The sequence below is a fragment of the Bombus vancouverensis genome, chromosome 7 (genome assembly GCF_051014615.1).
Source record: "Bombus vancouverensis nearcticus chromosome 7, iyBomVanc1_principal, whole genome shotgun sequence".
In the NCBI taxonomy this organism is placed as follows: Eukaryota; Metazoa; Arthropoda; class Insecta; order Hymenoptera; family Apidae; genus Bombus; species Bombus vancouverensis.
The window spans coordinates 18,607,898-18,632,131 of NC_134917.1; the positions used below are offsets into that span (position 1 = coordinate 18,607,898).

At 41.8% G+C, this 24,234-nt stretch overlaps 1 protein-coding gene across 1 annotated transcript; it reads right to left on the bottom strand.

Annotated features, from left to right (window-relative positions):
* Window positions 1–8,872: 8,872 nt before the first annotated feature.
* Window positions 8,873–12,048, bottom strand: LOC143302954 (uncharacterized). The gene has a single exon (XM_076620218.1). The coding sequence runs from the start codon at window positions 11,936–11,938 to the stop codon at window positions 8,873–8,875; it is 3,066 nt and encodes a 1,021-aa protein (XP_076476333.1). The 5' UTR covers window positions 11,939–12,048.
* Window positions 12,049–24,234: the final 12,186 nt, after the last annotated feature.

The following is a 24,234-nucleotide window of genomic DNA, read 5'->3' on the forward strand; positions in this document are numbered from 1 at the left end:
CCCTTTAAACATCGAACAAAGAGTTTGATATTCGAACAATGATACGTTTGGCGGCAAAGCCGAACGAACTCTCTACCGCGGATGATAAATCGCGTGTCATAATCTATACGTTCCTATACGTAAGCAACGAAACTTTCGCCAGACATCCGTCTTTCGGACGCTCATCCGACCAAACGAACTCGTAATTATTCCAACAAACACCGTTATTCCTCCGAGATACGAGATATCGCGATTCTTTGAAAATTACACCGATAGCGAACGTAATTTTGCGCGTGACGACAAGAGTCGGAGACAGCGAGCGAACAACGCTATCGTTAATAACGCGCAGATATTACGCGAAAACGAACAGATCTTCGACTCTGTGAAACTATCGGTTGGAACGCGATATCGGCAACGTGGACTACCGCCAATCGCGTACGCGAATCGAGCGACGCTCCTCCGAATCGATATCGAAGCATACACGCGGTAGCGATTAAGCGAATTTAAAGCACACGTACCGAGAATACCAATGATCTTTCCAACAAAGTTCCGACACCGTTTCGATTACCAGATTAAATCGCAAAACGGTAGATGCAGTGCGCAAACCATAGGTATACGTCGTAACGAACGGACATGGGACGTTAAATATCGGATAGGAAGAATCGTCGAATCTATCTTACTCCTAAGAGAGTAATTCTTTCGATTATTTGATCGCAGCGTCGTAATTTTGGGTCAAAGTTGCGGCGGAGAAAGTGGAACGAGGGAAAGAAATCTTGATTCTTTACTAGAAAAATGAAGAGCTTTCAACGTTAAATCTTTATTGGTGAGAATCATGGCGGACATTACAATTGCAAACATCCAGTAATTTAAGCAATCGGCTTAAAATTCGATCGCGTTTCCACTTTGATTTCGCGTATTCGCGTTGCTCCTCGTGAAGTTTCTCGATTGGTTCGCGCGTGCAACAGCGATCGAAACGCTTTCGGTTGCAACGCGAGTCGTGCGAGCAATTACTCGAATTTTAATTGCCTTGCTTCAGCTACCGGAAAAAGTTAGGCCGGAAAAAGGATCCTACGACCGGTGCCTTTAACGACGATGTGAATTGAAATTATAAAGTTTTCTCTATCTAATGTTCCATATTTAAACAGCCATTGAAAGCTTGTAACTGACGTTAGACCGTTCGGTAGAATAGTTACGTGTATCACGAAAGATCGTACAAATTTTGTTACGTTAAATCGTTAAGCAATATAGATAAATTTTCACATTTTTTATAGATAAATGCTTTACGGTATTTATCGGACACCCGACATCGATATAAAGAGATGCTAAGAATATTTGGATGTGTTAGAGGTATTTTACGAGGTGTTTAAAACGACGATCATGCCATTCTCGACTATACGTGAATATTTCATGGCGCGCGTAATCTCGATTTACACAAGAATCTTATTTTCTAGGCATAGGCGTTTAATCTTCGCTCGTGTTACCGAATGTTCAAAGAACAGTCGACGAAAGAATGACCAAATGTTTAGAGAAATTTTACGAACGTTCTCTTCTTTCTTATTCCTTGATGTTATACATGGAAAAATTATTACTACTTTTTACGATCGCAAGAACGACGCTTGCAAGATCCATGTAAAATATAACGCGACGTCAGTTTCCTTTTAAATATCGAAATTATCTTTGCATATTTTTACAAAAGACTTATCTAGAAATTTTAGAAATTTTCGGCTAATAATATATATATGCGTATGTATATAATAGCAAGGTTAACTGGCTCCGTGTGTTCTATCGAAACCGTGTTACAGGGATATCGCGTTATAGGAGGGCTGTCGCGTTTCTTGTACCGTTGTATATCGAAACCACGTTCTCAGAATTACCGTGTTATAAAAGGGTCGAGCGTATATATCTTTAATGCGATACGTCTTTTTAATATTTCAAAGCGCTAATACATTATCGCGGATAAATTTGTTTAGAAAATAGCTTCTGACAATTTGAACGCGATAAAAGTAGTTACGTAATTATAAAGCTATTAACAGAAGTAACTAAAATTGACCGACTTCGGTACATACTAGAAATAGCTTCTTATACCCAGCGACCTATGTCTGACCTAACTCAAATCTATACTACTTGCGCCTGTTTCAACAGTCCCTTAAAATAGATTTCAAGCGAACTACGAAATACAGGGATAATGGCATTTCTCTTTCTCTCGTTGTAATTGTTCGAATATTAATTATTTTCCAACGTTACCCTCACTTTTCAACAATGTTATTCGTACTACTTTCCATATATTTTCCATACGACATTCTTTCACAGATTCCATATATTTTAAGCAGTTTCGAATAGAACGAAATGATACGAAATACCAGATACGAAACGAAATAAGAGTTCCGTCGTTCGTGCTCGTTATGGGACGTCGTCCCTAATTTTGTCAAATCAATGGATATCGTACATACGGATAGCGTCGATCGTAGTCTCAAAGGTCCAGGAAACTAGTCGTTGAAAAAGTGAGTTTAACGCAAGATTTAATATATATATATACATATATATTAAATTACATTATACATATATATATATAACGCAAATATAACAAAACGCAAATATAACAAAACGCAAACAATCCACTCGCAATTCTCTCAATGCCATTCGTCGGGACACGATTTTCTAGCTGCGACACAGAGCTGGCAGGATCAAAAGAGATATAGGCTAGGGTAGGATTAATTACCCCGTGGTTCAAAAGAATCCCGGAGGCTGTCGCGTCGGTTAGTCAAGAAGACCATTCAGCTGACGTGAGTTGGGTGTACATAATACACGAAAGGAGACAAATGGAGATAGCGAGGGTTCTATAAAGTTGGGAAAAGAGGCCTGGAATAATCGCGGCAACGTGCATGGCATACCGGACAAGAACGAACAGGAAACCGCGAACCCTATTCCGTTTTTCCATTCGACGTCGTTCGACGATGTCTGTGTACACGGGTCGCGTGATTAAGAATTAAATATTTACGAGTCCGACGATGGCAGGAATTCGAGTCGCTCTGATGACGTCGCGACAGGTTGAATAGGGGTATCTGTGAAAAACAGAGAATTGAAAGGGGCCGGAAATAGGCGCGTGCTTCCTCGAGGAGACACGAAAGCGTCGTCGGTATCCCTTTCGTCTTTCTTTCTATAGATCGCCACGGGGGTCGCGCGAGTCCGCCTTTCGTAAGACGATCCTTAACAGCCCCTTAATAATGAATTCCCCTCTGAATGTTGGCCCGTGGTGGCATCCTCTCCTCCGTTCACCAACCCTTCCTCCTGTGTATTTACGCCGCCCTTTTTCTTTAGCGGCTCGGTGTACCGAATGTGTGCCGGTGACTGCGAATACGAGCGTGGATGATTACCGGTGAATGACGGACTTCCGGGGCCGCGAGCTAACTTTTGCTTTCTGGGTTCTGCAGTTTCGTCCTCCTTTCTTCTTCTTTTTTCTTTCTTTTTTCCTTCTTTTTTTTTGCTAGAGAATGCTAGAGAAGGAAGATGAGATGGACGGTTAGTTTACACGTAGATGCGGTTGTTGTTTGAGTTTCTTTCTTTTCCCTTTTTCTTTTCTTTCAAATAGCAATAGATGATTTAAGCGGAGAAGGTATTCGCCTCGTAACGATCGAAGTAAGATTTATCAATACGTTTGCTAATTCCGTTCGTTCCGACTGGACACCTTTTTTATCTCTATAAAAACTTTGTTACATCGTTTGTACATACGCGTTAATAAAACTATACGAATAAACTTATACGAGACGAAATATAAAGCTAGGCTTTTTTTTCTAATCCAAGATGCGTTTATCTCTTGTAATCGTAGACGTCCGTAAGCGTCGCTGATTTTATCAAGGATCTGCGAAACATCTCCGATTCCTTCTCTAGCCTGCGACGCGTTCAGCGCCCAGAAAGACCTAATTTATAGCTTCGTACATAATTTATAAAGCTTGTGTCAAGCTTCTCCTAAGTTTACCACGATAGACTACGTGCACAACGTGTTTCCGTACCAACGCGCATAAAAACTCGAGTCATCTTTACGCGCTGTTGCGCGGGAACGAATCTTTGTTCTGCAGATCAATCTCGGATCAGATCGGGTTCTGCTAGACCGAGATTTGAAACCCGGTTTCTCCGCTTGTCGGCCGAGTACTTTTCCAATTAAGCTAAAGCCGTCTACATTTCGCACATGATAATACCGATCTAAGACGTATCTAGAGTTACTTGGAATCAGTCGGAGAGGTAAACGACGCATCCCTCGTTCTTGTTATATCCAATTCGTTCGTACACATCCACGTACGATATCCCCCGAAAGAATATCCTCCCCCTTTCCGAGCTACTCGTCGGTCGATGCGACAGCCGGATATACATATAAATGTGAACATGTAAACGAAAATCTCCAAGACGAAGGATGAACGAGAAGGCGGGTGAGCGAAATAAACGCGTTCCTTGTGTATCATGGTCGTTCATACAGGGCATAGTTTTCGCCTCGTTTAATCAACATCTTGCTCGTGCTATACGCGAGACAATGTCAACAAGTCGTTTGAGGGGAAAATAGAGAGAGAGAGAGAGAGAGAGAACAAGAAGGTTCCCGTTCCACGCGAGTTCCGAGCATACTACATAAATGATCGCTCCTATCTCTCTGCCGCTTATCATTTTGCCTTTCATCGTCCTTCTTGTCTCTTTGACGGGTCTTAGATTCTCTCTCCCTCTCTCTGTTTGATCTTCATCGTACTCTTCGTTCAGGAGTCCATTCAGGACTTTCAATCCTTTCACGAACACCCGACCATTTTCTTGTTCGCGGGTTATTCAGGTCTTGGTAAGGAGGGCGCGACGTCGGGTCGTCGAGTTTAACGAATCAAAGGAATACGATTAATATCGAGTAGGTGTTTGTTTGTCGCTCGAGTGGTATACACAGGCTGGCAGAAAAGATATTTGTAAAGCGCGAATCTATCATAGATACCGAGGCAACGAAGAAAGTTCGTGTACGAAAATCTTGTCCGAAGATTTAGTAGTTGCTAGGTTCGTAAATCGATCGATCCAAAGTGTATAAAACTTATACTAAATTAAGCATATCTTTGTATTCAATGGATTTACGGGCTCGTTATTTAGAAATAGAAACGCGATAGCGAATAAAGAAGAAAGTCTTGGTATTGTCCTTTATTCTTGCAGTTTTTATCATCAGTGACACCCTACGACGATCGTACCGCGAACCTGTTGTCCTATTTGAATAAATTTTCACGCTCGCCGTATCATGCCCATGCATGGTTACGTTCGGAACGTAAATATCGTCGAGATCTATTTTATTAGCATAATGCGACGATAGCGGCGCAACTTTCAACAGCTTAAATGTCTGCATTATACGAACGGCATAAACGTACCCGATATCTTCCGCGGATATTCAAATTCTTCTTTTTCAACTTTATGAATAAAGAGCGTTGGAACAGACTTGTCGATAATCCGTTAAATCTCGATCTTTGATTCTGGCGTAAGCAGCGATTCTTAAATTTTATTCTTCAATTTTACAAATGCTCTACGTAAAACGCGTAAATAAAATCGATTTTCAGAGTCGCAGATATTTACTTGAAAACAGTTTCATCAGCTACATGAAAACGTTAAAGATACTCGCGTCGTCTCTCTTGGGAGCGGGTTCTATCGTAATCTTTAGATCGTAACACAACTATGCTTGTAATTTCACAGGATTAGCTTTAGACGCTAATACCGTTACGAAGTCCATCGCGTCAAGTAAATTAAAAGTTAACAACGAATTACGGGAAATAACGTTCACGATTGTCGATACGTGTGAAATCTACGTATATTCTGCTCCAAACGTGTTCTATACAGTGTCCTACCACGGTGTATCGTACCAAGTTCCAAGTTATCGCGAGGATTTGATGGCCACAGTCCGCAACGTCGAAGCTTACGCGCACCGCGATAGAAAACGAAGAAAACGGTCGATCGATATCCAATAAACATCGGAGGACGGAGAATCGTTTCCGGAATTTCCTACCGAACGCGCGTTTGTCGAATCGTGTTTTCCTATATCGCGCATTGTAAATAAATCGCGATTATCGCGAATAAACAATTATTACGCGGGGACCGCGTAACGATGTCTATAGTCGAATGCGATACAATCGCATCGTGCTCCACTCTCACTGTTGTTCGTCCGTGTTTTCGCGGAAAATATATCAAAATATTCGTCGCGCAGCCAACGCAAATGCAAGTTAACGACCGCTACCTGCTACCTTTCGACATAGGGCTGTACTTACCGTTAGAAGGAAGCATCGATAGAGTCACAGGGAAATGTACGGCGATTGGCAATTATACTTTCGTCGAAACTGGGCCGATTCTTAATCGTTAGGTCAACTACGTAGAAATTCGTCGACGCGTTAAAATTTGCTTCGCGTCCGTCCAATACGTTGAAACGTAATTTCGTGTCAGCGCGAAAACATCCAGCACCGAATACGATAAAAATTCTACGAGATTGAAGTACTCGTCGTACGATCCGATATTTGGAAATAGCTCGGGCTGTTGTTCGTCTTAGTTGGTGGTTAATCGAGACTTTGGTCTATACGATCTACCTTCGATTCCGGCGGAATTGTTGGAATAGCTGAATATTCAGCTTGAAACGTCGTTTTCAAGCACCATCGCGTCCTTGCCTCAAACTCTCGGACTATGCGTCAACAACGTCCGCTTAACTATCAACTATCAACGAAGACCTAGTTACGGTCTATATAAAAAGAGAAAAATGATCGTAGAAACGCGGTTATCTTGGCGAACTTGGATACCTGGCTGATTTCGCGAGATATCTACGGAATTCGTCAAAGAATGCGAACAATGTCGTCAAAGTGGATCCGCTCGTGAACCACAGCGCACATCGACGTTGCTTCGCTGTGTCGATACTGTCGAGAGGAGAGATCAAGGCGCGACGTAGCAAAGAAAGGAAAGAGACAAGGAGAAACAGAGGGAAAGAGGGAAAGAGGGAGCTCGTAGCAGCAACAGGTGGCATCAAAAATTCATTCGCGATGCCCGTTATCGACTACGACGGACAGCTGTTTCTGGGGATCGATCGCCGCTCTTAATTGTAACAGCGAACGGTCCACGGCACTCGCGTTATCGTCGACCTGTTAATCGTGCCCTGTCTCGCAGAACGGGCTTCTCCTTCGATCGTGTCTGATATCTCGGTCGATCGACGGCGCCCGACCATAGTTGCGTTGGATCGCTGAACGCGATCGGTCAAGACTTAACGAACAGAACGGATTAACGCGGTTTGCCTATAAATCGCGATCGTACAACGAACGTTGGAACGCGAGCATCTTCTATTTCGTACGGACGCTATAGTTTGAATTTAGGGCTAGAACGAGAAGAAAACGTCGTGCGAAAGCAAATTGTTGGTTGAGCGTTTGACAACGGTGCTCTGCTACGTGGAGTTTTATCCTTGTCACGCGCAAAATGGTCTATCCAAGCTACGATCGAAGAGAATTACGATTAGGGGTGAAAATAAAAGCGGACAGGTAGTAGAAACAGGTATCCAAGGCCAAGTTTCGTTTGTCATGTCGTTGAAGAATCATCTCTTATAGAGTATCGTATACTTTTTTGTATATCGATTCTTTTTTCGTAGCACAAGTACAGCCACCGGATTCTGTTACAGGGATTCGTACGATCGATTTCGGACTCTCTGTATTTTCAGATTTCAGGAGCCGGTTGACCCGACTACCGAGTCTTATCGCCGGATAAGAAAAACGAAGGTCGTCCCTCTAGCGAGGCTAGCAGGCGTGGTTTTTGCGTTTGTAGGTAACGACGCTCTAGGGGTAGTATTTCGACGGTAATCGCAAAGTCATTGATGGCGTTCCTTCGAGAAAGTTAGTTCGTCAAATCGCGCGTTCGTTCGCGCCTGGTTTTATCGAATAATCTTGTTCTCTGATATCGCCAAGTACAACGAAGATACGCGAATCGAACTCATTTGAAATATAAGTGCAAGAGTGAGATATACATGGATAAAACGATATATATGTAGACAAATATAGAAATACTTAATAAATATAGAAATCTTAGTCTCCTACGTTACAAGTTAGCTTTCGATTACACACTTGTTAGTTAAATTAAAGAAATGTGTCTAACTTTGCGTAACAAATAACACGTTTGACACTATGACAAAGATAAAGACACTCGGCTACTAATAAGTAGACGTAGAAACGAGGAGCAGAGAGTTCGATATCTAGTTATTTTAGCCTTCCAACGAGCTATCTTCGTTAGATCATCGATAATCCGTACTAAGAATCAAGAGCTCGATCGAATAATCGTCAAAGTTTCCAACGATAAGCGGAGAAAAATAATTCGGCCAATTCTCAAATAAATACAACGATCCCGGTAACAGGTTATTTTACGAAGCTATATTTATACGAGTTGGTACGAATCTAACGCTAAATATAATCGAGAAACGCAACGATCACATGCGGCAATCGTACATGGTACGATAAAAGCTACTACCACGGTAATGTAACGGATTCCTTACTTATCCGTTGTTTTAACCTTTATAAAGAAGCACCTGGTAAATCAAACGCCGTAACTAAGGTGAGTCGTAAAATGTATGCTCAAAGTACTCGGGTATTTCGTTCTTCGAAGAAAGATGTATCGAATTCGGTACGCTTGTTCCATCTTCCCGCGAGTACGATAAAGTTTGATTCGCGCGAACAACGTTACCCAAGTAAGATGGTCGATCTATAAAATACAACTTAAATTAAGCAAACAATCGTGACTCACCTTAGTAAATCCATTTACCGACCTCGTATCTAACGTCTAAAGCCGTATTCGCTTGGCCAAATTGCACCCGCTCTACTTTCCGCTAGTCCGGCGAAAGAAACCGTCTCTGTCTCTTTCTCTCTTTCGCTTCGCTTCACGAATCTATCCAATGAATAGCCTTGCCCAGTAAATAGTCCTTGGTGCAAGCGAGCACGCTGTTCGAGTCCACGTAATCCATCAGCTGTCTACCCACGTTCACGAAGAATCCCAAGGTCCTTAAAAAACCCATAAACACTTGGCGAAAATAGAAAAGCGCGTCGTGCGCTCTATTCGTTTCACGTGTCTCGACTTTTGCCATCGAGGATCGTCGACCTTGATCCTTAGTCGTCGACGATCGACTGCCGTAATCCCCCATAAATCGTCGGTAGGTGACGGGAAATAACGAGGGATCTCCCTCGGGACGTCGAGTAGCCGACTTTTTTCCCGTTCGTTCGGTAACCGACGTCTCAACGATGTAACCGTGATCGTTCCTTCGATACCGATTATCATCGTTCGTAGTGGACGATCGTTTCCAGGCGTTCCATTCTTTTCGACTTTGCAGCCGTTTCCGATTTTTGCTCTCCGATTTTAGGCGAACGAAACCGCGTTCAGCTTCTTCGACGACAATGGGCGATTCGCGGCTTATCGCTAGACCGCTATCTTGGTATCGCTTCGAACGATATACCGTTTCCTTCGGATCGTCGAATCCAGTAACGTACAAGCCTTTCGCGTTTCCTTCCAACCACCCTTCCTCGCTTCTCGATAGATTTCTGACGCCGTTCGTCCAAACGTCGTCGTTGGACGTCGCGTACCTCGCGCCGAATCTCGCAATTTCACGCAGAGTCGTCGGGTTATAGAAAGAGGCGCGTTTGCTTTTCGACGGAGACCGAACGAACCGGCTTCTAGTTCGATCCTTTGCGTCACGTTTACGACGTAAATTTTGCTGGTAATTGTCCCAAGTATTTTGAAACGCGAGATTCGACGAACCGAACTCTCTCAGGCGGAAAACATCGCTCGGTTTCCTACTATTATCGACTCGCTTGCTCGTCTCGGTGTTCTTAAATCTCCGATTCAACGACGCGATCTCTCCGAGAGGCAACGAACGAGATCGTTTCGATGGCTCTAGTCGCGAGAGCGTACCGGAAGTAACGCGATTCGTCTTCGAGAATAGAAGTTTACAGCGTCTATCCACTCGGAGATTCTCCGACTTTCCGCTAAGATCGCCTTCTGCTCGAGTTCTTTCAAATTCCGCGTCCATCCGCGCCATCTTCTCCGTTTTCTCCCTCGGGGACGAGCGATCCTCCCGATTCTCTGGTTGTTCTTTCGTCGACGAAGATGGAACGAGCAACGAGACTCCTCCGACGTCGTCGACGATTGGAAGCCAAATACCTTTCTGACAGACACAGTTTATCGATCTCGAATCAGAGCCAACAGCGTTTCTCCGCTCGTTCGGCCAAACTTTCGCTTTGCTGGTTTTCGAGCGTACGTCGGAAGTTGGGTCTTCGACGGCCAGTCTTTTTCCCTTTCGTCCTTCAAAAATGCTGCTCTTTGATGTATTTGAAAATTTGTCCACGTTCGAGTTTCGAAGCAAGCGCGACGGTTCGACGAAACGTTTGTTCGCGAGGGCAGAGTGATCGTGCTGCGTATCTTTGGCAAATGCCTGTTCGATCCGATCGGTTGCAGGATCGATATCCTTCCATCCGGAACTCGAGCATAACTCGTTCGATTTAAACTTGGTCCTGCTAGTTTTCGACCGTGTATTCCAACTTGCGAGTTCTCGAGCAAAGGCATTGCTAGCGATCTTCGACGTTTCCTCGATATTCGCGTCTACGGAGTTCGATATTTCGGAGGAACGTCTAGCACGACGCGATGCATTCCTAGGAAATCTTTCGTACTTTACGGGATCGTCGTTCTCAGGATTCCGAGTTTTCACGTTTGCTTCTAGTTTTGCTTGGCCGGTTCCCGAATGCGTATCGAAAGTCGCGGACTTTTTAACGGAAACGTTCCATTCGGTAGTCTTTGAATTCTTCCGCGAAACTTTGGAAATTAGTTTCGAAGCTACCGATTTCATAAAGTTCGCAGGACCGTTGTTCGTGGTAGATCTAGAAATTGAATTTTTTCTATTCCGCTCGAACCTTGTCACGCTAGATCCTAGACTCGCATTTGAAACTATGTGTACAGATTTCTCGATAGGAGTCGCGTCCCTCGCACCGATATTCTCCAAAATCTCCTTTTCCCTCGTTGAATTCAGCGTTTCGCTGTAGCTAGATTCTCGCCTATCGATAGGAAATTCGATCGATCGAAAATTCACGTTCGTTCGCGTCCAGTTTTTCGACGATGCGCGAACACGCTTGTTTAAGATTTTCGAAATTTCATCTTTCTTCTTAAAATTGTGCCTTCCATAGGATCGCTTATTACGACGATATCCTCTACTACCTATCCTCGTACGATTTGCCAAATTACTCGAGAACTCGGCGAATCTCCGATTCGATCTCAATTCGGACAAGTTATTCGATTCGGACGCTACGTTTCCCGTGTGTTTCGAGCACGGGCTAAACTTCTTCTCCCGAGTCTTCGAAATTTCTCTCTCCTTCGTAGATTTTGGCGTTTCTTTGCCGCTGTCCGCCGTCAAAACGGCAAGTTTCCTTTCTGTATTGTTGGGAAAGTTCGCGCAACTCGTACAACGATTGCTCTTATTACGCGTGAAATTCGATTCGAGTCCGTTCCATCTCGACTTATACTTTTGCGTTATGCGCGAGTACATTGTCTTAGAATTTCTCGACGTGTCCAAAATGTCCTCTTTCTTCGTAGAACTCTGTATCGCGTAAGATCGTTTGCTACGATAACGTGTCCCGCGGTTTTCTATCGCGATAACTGCCCAATGGTTCCAGGGCTCTTTTTCGAAACCGTCGTTTTCCACTGGTAGAAAATTCGATGGGTCGATCGACTGGGACGACGGGATCGTGGCGTTTGTCGCGTCTTCCTCGTGGTGCAGAAAGTACTCCGCCCAACAATAGCCGAGAGCCACTTCCTCCTCGTACATCTGGTAGATTCTACGCCAATATTTAAGCGTTCCCCGTATCAGAGCAAAGAGATCCATCATTTCGCCGGCTTCCGCCGGCGGCAGCGGCAGCGACACCACCAGAAGCCACAGCATCAGAACCGGAGGAATAGACGACATTGATCCTTATGTAAATCCACCGACGGTAGATATAGAAATAAACGGTCGGAACGAGCCTTGTCAGCGTCTCTTTTTTTCGCCACTCGAATCACGGATCGCTCGACTTTCAACCAGCCTGTCCTCTCCCCCTTTCGTGTCCCCTCTCGTGTCCCCTTTTCCCCTGCCACTCATCTTGCTTTCGTCCGGTTCCCCGATGACTCACGATTCCAACCTTCTTCAACGTGCGTAACTTTAGGCGCTCTCTTTCCAGTCTTTCCAGTCTTTCCAGTCTTTCTGTGCCAACGTTCGTCCTTTAATTACCCATTAATTATTTACGTCAATCGTTTGTTCCTCGTAGATCGTCGCTTAATCGAGATATCGTTCGCGCTCGTTGATTTCCAGAAGGAGTTCCAAGATGAATTGTTTTCATGTTCGCACATCATCGTCGTTTCAGCCTTGAAAAAACGTTTCTCCTCTGATACTCTGATCGTTTGTATTATACCTCGTCGAAATTATGTGTCGAAATTATGATCGTTAACGTTACAAATTTAGTTTCTAAATCGATATCTGTGTTGGTCGTAAATTAATATTTTACGGTTCTCGACTTTGAGGAGAAATGTTTCGGGTCACTCGATAGTAGCGATCGTTTCGTAGAAATAATTGAACGAATACGTTCTCCTTCGTGACTTCTCTGTTGCATCGCGTGAAAGAGAGTAGAGCAGTATACGACGTATAACAACCAGAGAATTTCGAATGTTAGATAAATTGGCTCGAGCGTTGAATCCTATTGTTTCTAATTTGAAGTTTATCGGGTTTTAAATGTCTCGAATAAAAGTTCCGATCAATGGAGAGAGCATCGAGTTGAGAGGTGGAATCTTGCTGCTTCTTTTTACGGGTCAATCGTTATACTTTATTTCCGAGGATATCGACTCACCATTCGCTGCTTCCATATTTCTACGTTTCTCCGTTCGTTCGTCTCTACGGTTCACGTTGCTCGTTGCTGTAAAGTATCAAACAACGATGAAACTCATTAGTCGGTAGTTTGACGAAGAGAATTTCTAAATCCACACGCCGCGATATCTTTTTCGATAAAAAGGTAATCGACGCAGAAATTACATTAATAACGGTCTTTATACATAAATCGATATACGCAAATGTTAATTAGATTATCCAAACGTTCAAATTCGATCGATAGATATAATCGTTCGATAAAATCTTTACGCGAGATCATATTTCGTCCTGGATGATGGAAAAACGATCAGGTAGATAATTTCTGTTCCACTTTCGTGGAAATACCGTTGTTATTTCCTTTCTGTAGATATGATTTTCTGTCTATTCGATGCGAAAGATTCGCGATACAGTAGGAATTTTCAACGAAGCATCTTTTGTCGCACGACGATGTACCGTTCGACGAACGTGTTCCACGTTCTCCGTTTCCAAACAAGTTTATTTAGAAAATTCCAATCTAAGAATTTATACTAAGATACGTCGACATACTCCGTTCGCACTCCATCTGCATCTGCGAATCAATACGCACGAATTTACCATTTGCCTGTACCATTTGCTTAGCAAATAAGCGTCCTAGATTAACCAACACTTTTCACTACAAATTTCGGCACGTTTCTCATCACGATCCTTTCCATGTCCGTTTCTGTACGATCACACCGAATCATTAAACCACCGCTAAATTCATCGGTAAACGATATTCGCAAAGATTTGCCGAAAATCGAGCGATTCGTTGATACGCTATACGGTAAAAAAAAAAAAAAAAAAAAAAAAAAAACACCAACTAGCAGCTTACACGAAATTTGAAGTATCTTTAGAGTTCGAAAATAATCGGACGGTGTCGAGGTTCTCGAAGCGTTGATTTTTCCGAGCGTTCAGGCGAGAAGAGGGTGCGTTTCCAGCGGAGTTTACTCTTCCAAGGCCGAACGACCGACTGACTGGGTTTTACTATACGACCAGCCTCGTACGCACCTTGATAATTAACGTCCGCGCCAAAAGTGTGGAAAGTGCGTAACCTGCCCCGTAGGATTCCACCGGTCTTTCCGCTGTCTTTTCAGCATCTGTTGGTTTAAACACGTGCACAGGTTGGGCGCAGAGGCACAGATAACGGGACACGTTCGGCAGAAGGACAACGCGTAACCTGCATTCCTCTCGAACGGCGCGGCGCTGGATTCGATTTCGGGATCGATGAAACGAAGGTAACTCGTTTCACGACGATTCCCTAGGTTCCAAAGCCACGATCTCCGTCTTACTTTTCATATTTCCGATAAAAAGAGAGAAATTCGTGCCAAAGAGGCGTATCCGCTGCTACGTTTCTACATTCATATATTTAACGCGCCAATTAATTAATTACGTATATTTAGATTTATACGGAGGAGCGTCAGTCGTACATTGACTTTGAATTCACACGCGTTTGTCAATGGCAACGATCGTTCGCAATCCTTTTGGTTGCGAAGTTTCACGCGTGAATTAATTAACTGGATATCTTTGCATTTACACGGAGGCGTGTCAGCAGCGAACCCATAAATCGAATAATCGATGTTAATTTTTATGCATGAAATACGAGATATGTAAATTAATTAATTAAATTTCCCTAGAGTCACACAGAGGCGTGTGTCGGCGATAAATAGTTGCGTGGTATCGCGTAAATCGAAAAATTGATCGTAACGCGATTGATATTGATCGGCTACGCGAATTCATTACCTGTTTTCAAACTATCGCGCAAGCGTGCCAATGGAACTAATCTTTACCACTATTTTCACGACCAACTTCACATTATCCGATTCGTTCGATTAACATATTTAGTAGCTGAAGATAGGGCTAGTTTTAAATTTAGAAACGACAAGCGATTAGCCGTAGCTGGATTAGTTTTAACGCGAACGTTGTCATTAACCAGTCTTCTACGATCATTTTGCTTCAACCGATCAAAGAGATCCGTCGATTCGATTGAATTTGCGCGATGTTGGAAATTTGAAGTACAATTTTTGCTCGACAAATATCCTCCTTCGATACATAAAAATCTACGTAAATATCTATATTTTTAGTCCGTCTATTCGCAAATGTTTTTTCTTCTTAACTTGGTCTCTGGCTAGGTATTTGGTATTTTTTATAAAGCTGTTTTTAACAAGCGCGCGGCTCTTTGTAGTTTAATCGTTTGTAACGCTAATCGGTACGATTTTTCCTACGGAAATATACGGCAATATTTCGTATCTAGTACTTTCAATCGTCAAGGAACAAAGTTACGAAAAGTTTGGAAATCCTAAACAAACGATATAAGACGAATACTCGATAACGTTCAACTCGCCTTTGACGCTTAACTTTTCTCTTCCGAATCGTTTAAGAAACGATATGGCACCTAAGAAGCGATCGAGAACGTTAAACGTTACCATATGTAAATTAAACATTCGACGAGCGCGCACTACCGCCTATTATACACCGAATATTTCATTCCTGGCACCTAACATCGTCCTCTTTTACATTTAATCATCCATCGGTGGAATTAAAAATCACGAAATGCTTTGGAATTCGAAACGCGTTATGCTAATTCTACGTTTCATCAAGAATGCTCGCTTACTACGCTAATCGTCGATTTGTACGATCATTTCGTTGCATTCTAACTTCGTACGTCGACTAACTTCGACTTTTCTTTCCTCTATTACGAGAAAAGTACTGCTATGATGTTCGTCAGAGTCGAAGTTATCCTACACGTCCTTTCCTTTTCTTGTTTCATTGTATACTATATAATGCTAGACAATTGAATGTAACCTGGCAAATAAAATTTTATTATTTAATGACAGTAAATTGTACGCAATCTGGCAAATAGAAAACACCAGGTGTGATAAGCGAGTAGAGGACGTGGTAAAAAACGCACGAATATGTCGAGTAAGGAGAAAGATTGCATGTTTGCGGGAGGAAAAAGAAAAGCGGAAAGAAGTACATTGACGGAATGCATGTAAAAATTATATAGCATCGTTACGAGGAAGTTGTGTACTACTGACTGGCAATACCGAGTTCTATTAGTCGGAATACATTTATTATTCCATTAAGATTCCTTTCGTCGTTCGAGGTCGTTTGCCGATTACTTTGCTTATCCTCCATTCCTGCGTAATAATAATTTTCCTCCAGTTGGCTGTAAACGTTCCTATCTGTTTTTATTATTTTTGTTGTTTCAAGAATAATGCATCGTAATATTTTCAGCGTCGACGACCTTCGTATCTTTTATCGCTATACAACAATTCGCGTGCATAATTCGCGTGACTTGTTGCTGTATTATTTTAATACGTAGCCGGATACTTTAACACTTTTCATATTAACAATATCGTTTATGCTAGTATTATCGATACTCTCGTTCTCTATCGATACATTTTTATTTTATCTACATCTCCTTTCCATCGTTTTATTGGCGAGATATTATCATAATTTTGATATTTATTAATCGAGTTAAACTCTTATCTCCTATTAATTCGAATATCGTTGCCACCAGTTGCTTCCATCCTTCGAAACTGTTCGTTCCAATTTCTTTTTTTTTTTTTTCGATTTATTAATTAACGGTCTCGTTAAACCCTGTTATTACGGGTCAATGGATCCACTTTTATCGTCGTCCTGGCTTTCTTATGTCCTTTACCATCCATTTTATTCGCTTGCTTCTCGTATCTTGTTAATTAATCGATAGGCAAGAACGACGCTCTAGTACTCGTTTAAATTAAAAATTGTACACCTTTCATCGGTAGCTACGTATGGAGTCGTAGAATCATAAAAAGTGGTACTTCGTTCCTTCTTTTATGTATTTTTTTTCTCTATTTTATTTTTACGTTAACTCATGAATTCCTTATAATCTCACATCTTATATTTTCAACATATACATTCGAGATAATAACTACTCGACTTTCCAACCTAATAATATAATAAATTACAATAACAGAAACGAATAGTATAGTCTTGGTATAGAAAGCTGTTACCAAAACGTTTCGATATTTTTATTACTCTTATTATTAGTTCAAATTTAGTATCGTCTTTGATGAATTTTATCTTCGTTGCATCTCAGAATCCAATTTCTTAAATCACAAGCTACGAGTCTCTTCCGACGAGCTTTGTCGTTCGTTGCCAAACATTCGGAAACCTTAGATCCACGTAACAGAGAATCTATAAGTCGTTGGTAAGTGTTACACTCGAATCAAGTAATATTTCAACGCAGAACAGCGCGGTATAAGCGTTCGCAAGGCGGATAGGTTAAATGCCGAAGACCGTTATTTTTCGATTCGCCATCTGTTTCGATTTTTTCATCGACCTTCTTTCGCGGTTTCCACGAATTAATCCACGAGAAGGTCCTTAAAATCATCGAGCTTGCGAATCCCATTTTGCCCCTTTCCGAGAATCACAGCTGCTTCGTGATTCATCGTTCTGGACTTGATGTCAAGAGGCTGCCCGCCCTTTCCAGGGAAGTTTACGACGGCCAATCTACAGCTCGGAAAGATCTTTTTTTCCCCTCTTCTCGTCGGCGCGCAGACGGAACAGAGAGGTCGATGGAGAACGTAACCACGTTTAGCCCCTTATGAAATACCGGTGAAAATGATAGCTCTTCTGCCCTTTCTCTCCATTCTCTTCTTCTTTAACGACCTTTTTCTTCAATCTCTCGCGCTTCTTTTTTCTGCCGGAACTGCTCTTTGTTTTTACATAGCGCCTTTTTTCTCTTCTAACCTTTCCTTTTTTACTCTTATTTTCTATTAAAACGTACGTGGATGTGCAGGCTGTTTTAGGTTTTTCCGACCAAATTTTGCCAGCACGCAGAATACGAGTATAAGTAGGCCGTTCGAAGCTGCTTAAAAAGTCGTAACAAAAGTAAGAAATACGAAGAGAAGAGTAACGTAATTACCGTTACCACTGCCATACGCGGGAATAGGTCTACGATCGATGTAATCAATAGGCGTTGCTGGTACTCCATTTTAAAACGTTTATCGTTTCTGCGAGTAGAAAATTGGCAGCGATGAAAAAATTGAATTTATTATCCCAAGAAGTTTTATTACTTTGCTTTTACCTCGATAAACCGATCGACCCTCGGTTTAATTCGATATTTCGCGATATCTGCTCGATGTATTTTTTATCCACACAAGAGGGTCTAGTTATTCGTTTTGTACTTTCTATTCGTCGCTATAAAAAATTTAGAAAATTGCTTTTCTCGGAAATCAATCGAGAGTTACGTTATTCAGCCTCGTTACTTTGCACGATGTTTGGGCACGCGGAATCACCAGGATCGTCGAACAACAAGAAAGAAAGTTATGAAATTGAAGATAGCGATAATATCGTTCCATTTGTCCGTATTAATCTATATTAATCTACGTTAATCTATAGCAGCAACTCGCCTCCCACGTCTTTGCCTTTATTCCCCTTTCTTGAAAAACTTGTTCCACTCCGTCTTCTACCAGGGCAGTTACAGCGTCATCCGCTGGTCGGGAGCGACGGGCGAATCGAGCGATAAGGGCGATTTCCAGGAGCGATCCGGGACTTTTAAACATAGCGACACTTTCCATTTAGCCAGTCGCGGTCAACAAAGCGATTTCAGGTTCGCGTTATTATCGCGAATAAAGTTGCAACGCGCCGGTCCAGAACGAAATGGTGGTTGCGAGATGTGCTCCGACTTCGAACACACCGGTGTCTTGTCTTCCCTCGAAATCGATTGGCCCCGAATCGACGATTACGAGTGCTATTATCGCTGCCGGAATTGGCTGCCGGGATTAGCCGCCGGCACACGTTTTACACGTACGCGATGACTTTCTTAGATAAGCGATAACAGCGTTCCAGATAGCGCACCGAACGGCGAGATTTGGTGTTTAGCTAGGAGATTTCTGGTCGATTACAGACCGGAGATACGGAATTACTTAATCGTTTCGAATACTTTCTTCGGCGATTTTGCGGATAGGCTGATTTCGCGAGTTGACGAGTAATCGGTAGAGCATTGGAACATGGAAAGCCTGTTTTTTTACGGTTATTTCGAGCTTATTTCGAATGGTATGACAACAAGATCTTTAGCGACGATGGAACCAGTCGATCGATATTCCTTAAGTAGTTAATCGCTATGGAATTCTAACTAATTACTAATCGATACAGTACGTATAAATACGTAATACGTATTACGTATAAAGTATCGCAAGATATTGCTTTCTGTTTAATAATTTTTATTTCCAAGCATATTATTACGTTATATTTTAAACGGCGAAGTCTTATATTTGAAGGTTTAAGTCGTTTATAATCACGCAGAGACTGTAATAGATATAAATTGTGGTTTTTAAACGTTTGTTGTGATAATTTAATGCCATTAGCATCGTTATTTTTTATTATTTTATATAAAACTCTGGCAAGAGATAATAATCGCGCGTAAAAGGCCGTGAATAGTAGAGCGGATGCGGCATAATCCTAAAATGCAATTCTCCATTTTCTCGTCAACGTTATTTTCCCTACATAATCGTCGGCATGCGGTAAAACCTGTTTCCTTCAGATCTGTTTACTTTTTTACCGATTTCTGGTTTAGTTGATAACACACGACAGTCAACTGACAACATCGAATGGCTAAATAAATATCTTGTACTACATTTCAAGTTTGACGATATAACAGGTAGATATGAAACAAAAGCGTCGTGTACAATTGTCTCATCGTCCATTATACGTGGCAAATAATTAAATCATAGTTAGGATAAATCATCGAAATATTCGAATAACGCGTATCCTTCCGCGATATTAATATTTTTTCCAATTCGATTTTACATCTATCTATATATATATATATTTCACGTTCTTCCTCTCGTTCAAAGCACGCACTCTGGATAAATTGATCGGATATTTAGGTAATGCGTTTTTGCGGCAAATGGAACGAAATACATTAATTATATAAAGCGAAATACGCGTCAAATTGTTTTATCGGATCCGCGTTCGGAACTACAACGAAAACCGAACAAAGTCAATTACTTTTTGATACAGATAATCAACGTTGTGGCTAAAAATTGAAAAATTGCGAATGTTACGAAATATTAATCATCCGACGAGAAGACGAGGGAAGAGCATCGTCCCTTCACCTCGCAACAGATCAACCCTCCGTAGGCGAGCGTAATTTTTCAAATTAAATTTGATAAATTTTTGCGTGCAGGTTACTCGTATCTAAGCAAATTTTTATACTTTTGAAAAATGAAAAAAAAAAGAAAAAGAAAAATGCTTATATTTACAATCGTTGGTTAAGTCGGACGTTTCGGTAAAAGTAAAAATTCGATGTTGAGAAATTTAAACGTGAAATTTCTATGAACGGTTCAAGTAATTTCTAATTCGAAAATCGTACTATCGTTGGAAGCATCGTTGGAGGCGTACGAATTAAACGAATAAGACAACGAAGCATTATTTCTCGAGAAAACAAGAAAAAGTTCCTAAAGATGTTTCAAGATAAGCTAAAAACACGAAATAGCGAGGTGTGTACGTTATCGTTTGTTTGTTTGCATCTCTGCATAGAATTTATCTTCTCGCCTCTCTTAACAAAACGATTACGAGTCGTTTCGTCGATAACGCGTATACACCGAGGGAGAAGAAGGAAATTGCGGCAGCTAGGTGGTAAAGGAGAAGAAAAAAGTAAGGTAGAGAGGATAACGAGCATAGTTGCCGTTTGTATCTTACAGAGGGACGCCGCAACAATGCGCTTAACAGTTTCAGAACGTTGGACGATGGACGTTCCGAGATTTCTTCCGCTTATTTCCTTCGTATTGTGCTTCTTGTTTCGACAGCTATATCGACGTTCGCTTATCCAGCACGAGTTTAACCGGCTTCGCGAGCCTTCGAATCCACCAAAGATAGATTCGGCTTGTTTCTCATATTTCTGCTTAGCAACCGCGCCATGGTACGGAACGCTCCCTAAGGATAGCCGTCCTGGCAGCTGTTCTAAAAAATTTAAATTTCTATTCTCAGAGAATTAGCATGCGATCGATCTTCCCCCATCTATAGTTTCGATCGACCAATTTCTTTAACGAATCTCTATGTAAATTTCATACGATCGTAAGAAATCAAAGTGGCATTACGACGTTGCATATATGCTAGGCGAGTAGGCGTTTTAATAACGTTACACACCGATACGATACACCGATGCAAATTTAACTCCGTCTTATTGAAAAGCGAAGCTTTTTACCGATCGATCTTAGTCTTTGATTCTTTGTAACGTGCAACTATAAGCGGTATTTATTCGAGCTTAGTATTTAGTTATTTGGCGGAAATGAAATCCTCTATCGAGCTCGTCCAGTCTAATACGGAATATATCGAACGATAAAGATGCTATGAATTTCCGAATTCGACTTAACGCGTCGCACAACGCGTTCTTGATAGTTGTAGAACAGTTTGTTAAACGTTCCGCGTGTACGAATGAAATATTCTGTTTTCTACGCATACGAAACGAACGTAACGTTGTTAGATATGTACGTAATATGTAACAACTGTAATTCTGCTGTAATTAAATTGCACCGTAGTCGTTAGGGGCGTGTAAAATAGTAACTTATTCGGGAGAAAATTCACTAGAGATTGATTTTTGCGATTGGTTTCCGTAAAGCGAATCTGTCTATTCACGGATATTCCGTTCACGAATTCGTCCATCAAACTAGTACACACACCGATACACGTACGACTGAGAAATGGCTATAACGTTCGCAACACGCGCATGCACGCGTACAAAATGAACAATAAGGAAACCAGAGACTTACGCTATACATATCAATTATTTTTCAGGGATTTGCGCGTATTGGATGCGTTATATGCGTAGTATACGATTTTTCATATTCTCTCGTCTCGTTGAGATCGCTCGAGTCTAAGAAATCACGCTCTACTATTTTTACGTAACCGATCGTTCGTTAAATAAATATCGAATATGTTTCTTTAAAAAAATGAATCAGACCTAAAACGATGGTCTAACGCACGCGATACGGCCTGTCGCTGTTGCGTGGATTACTCCAATTAGATTTTTCAGACGAACGATTCTCTATCGCAGGCGAGCAAGGCTTTTTCGAGATTGGCGCCGCGGCGAACGCGACGCTTCAGAAAAATTGGACAAAAGCCTGAATCGAGTCGAACGTTTCGAGCGATGGAAATACCAAGTATACGATCCCTTTGCCTATCGGGGAACGACGAATGCTGAGAATAAAAAAGACTTCGTTATTTACAAGCACGCGATAGAATTGCTTCGAATATTCTAATGTTGTCTCAAAATACCTGCTTTGGCCTTCTTTCTTCGAACGCGCGAGTCATAAAATTGCTTACGAAAATCCTCGTGTTTTGTTTCTTTGAACGGCACACGTACTTTTTTACGATTTACACGAAGAAAGCTGCCAGACATACCTCTCGTATTCCTTCGTGTACAGAACTTTGTCGCGCTTCAGGGATATTTTAACCGATTTTTCGATTTAACCGATTTGACGAACAATCGAGCCGATATCGAACGCGATATCTTCGTTTTCGTCCTATTTTCATCCGTGGAATTACCTAATGCGTAGCTTTCGTTCGTGCTTACGGTTTACTCTTTCCATCAACGAAGCATCGTTCGTTTAAAGTAACGAGTAACGAGATTCTTGCATAAATGCACAGGCATCTAAACTGTCCCGAGGCGTTAATCGACATAAACTTGCACGATTACGGCAGATATAGGAAAAGACGTAGAAGAGGGAAAGTAAATGGAATGGGGACTGGTGGTACGCAAGGATGGAGGGAATAGGTATTTCGACGAGTTAAATGGTAGGCAATTTCAAGAAATTGTGGCTTCGTTCTCGAATCGATGAGTACTTTTCTTCTTCTCCTGCAGGTGGCTTCGTAGATAAGAACAGTCAGCGATGCGTCAATAGAGAAGAGACGTTCCTTCGAGTCGTTTCTAAAGCGATCTGCATCGATCCCGCTATCTTTCTCCGCTGTGCTCGCTTAATCCTTGCTCTCTCGGATAAACCGAGACCAAGAGATCTTACGGTCTAGTTTGGATACGACCAAATTCGAAAACCGTGAAAACAGTTATCACAGTCGTTAATTAACAAGGGGAGGATTCTTAGATATTGTAATCGCATCCGGAGTTCACCGCTAGCTTTAAATACTCGTGATTCCACTACCGCGCTTGCGGTACCACGTACGTTTTAGCAAAGTGGCACGTAACGCGATCCCGACGACTTTCTTCCTTCCACTTATACCGTATTTCGTTCCAGAACCAGTGACGGAAGGCATGTTTATCGCGCTTGGCGAAGTTACCATATATACCCCGTTACCAATTTCGTGGAAAGATGTCTTTCGAAGACTAATTTTCGATCTTTTAAAAACAACGTATCGTTCTTTCTATTTCGTCCCAAAACCAACAACCACTCGTGCCAATAACACTCGTGCCGTACATCGTAGAAAGGGAAAATTACCGCGGGGTTCAAAATATTAGACGCAACTGCTTTGCGATGGGCGCAAAGGGATTATTATTACTGTTATTATTTAATATCGTAACAATGTATAGTACCATATTTTGATGCACTTTAAACGAAACGTGTTCTTTCGGTTGCAACTATTCGTATATCGACGTGATTTATCGAACGAGTTTAATCAAGGAATTAATTATTTCATTTTTACAGTCAAATATCGATCAATAAAATTACTTTAATACGAATAATCGGCCGCGAAATTACCTCTTTCGAAAATGATCTTAACACGAGTAACTTGAATCGATCGATTTTGGCGCGATCCAAAATTCATACGACGTTCTTTCCATACGTCTTTCAAAATTTATCTCGTTCGTCTCGAGCGAAGAAACAAATATACAAATAATCGTTTCTTTTTGTTCATTTCCGAAATGGGACCGAACATCGACCGAGCATTTCACGTTACCGTCATTAATTTCACTTTAAGACCCAGTTACGTTACACGTTACACGTTACACGATACACGATACAGATGCGACGAAAAGGGAAGCACCTTCCTCTAGTAACTTGACCCATGCTAGCACGACATTTAGCCACTGTCCTGATGAATATGTACCATTTCCGGTCGAAGCGACACAGTCCATTCTCACGGGAGGGATCTTGATTCGCGCTGCTATCATGAATTTTAATACGCCACCGCAAAATCTCGCGAAATCGTGAAATCTCGTTCAGCTTCGATCGATTATCTCGGTATCGACGAGGAGATTTCACGCTAAACGGTGGACAATATCGAAATCTATTCGAGCGAAACACCGACGTGCAAGTTTTTATCGGCGAATAATCTGTCGAGCCCGTGACGTATAATTTTTATTAACGTTCCATATAAAAAGCAGAATTGTTTCTTGAATACGTGTA

Excerpts from the sequence above, each read along its gene's own strand:
- LOC143302954 (XM_076620218.1), bottom strand. The coding sequence starts at position 11,938 with ATGTCGTCTATTCCTCCGGTTCTGATGCTGTGGCTTCTGGTGGTGTCG.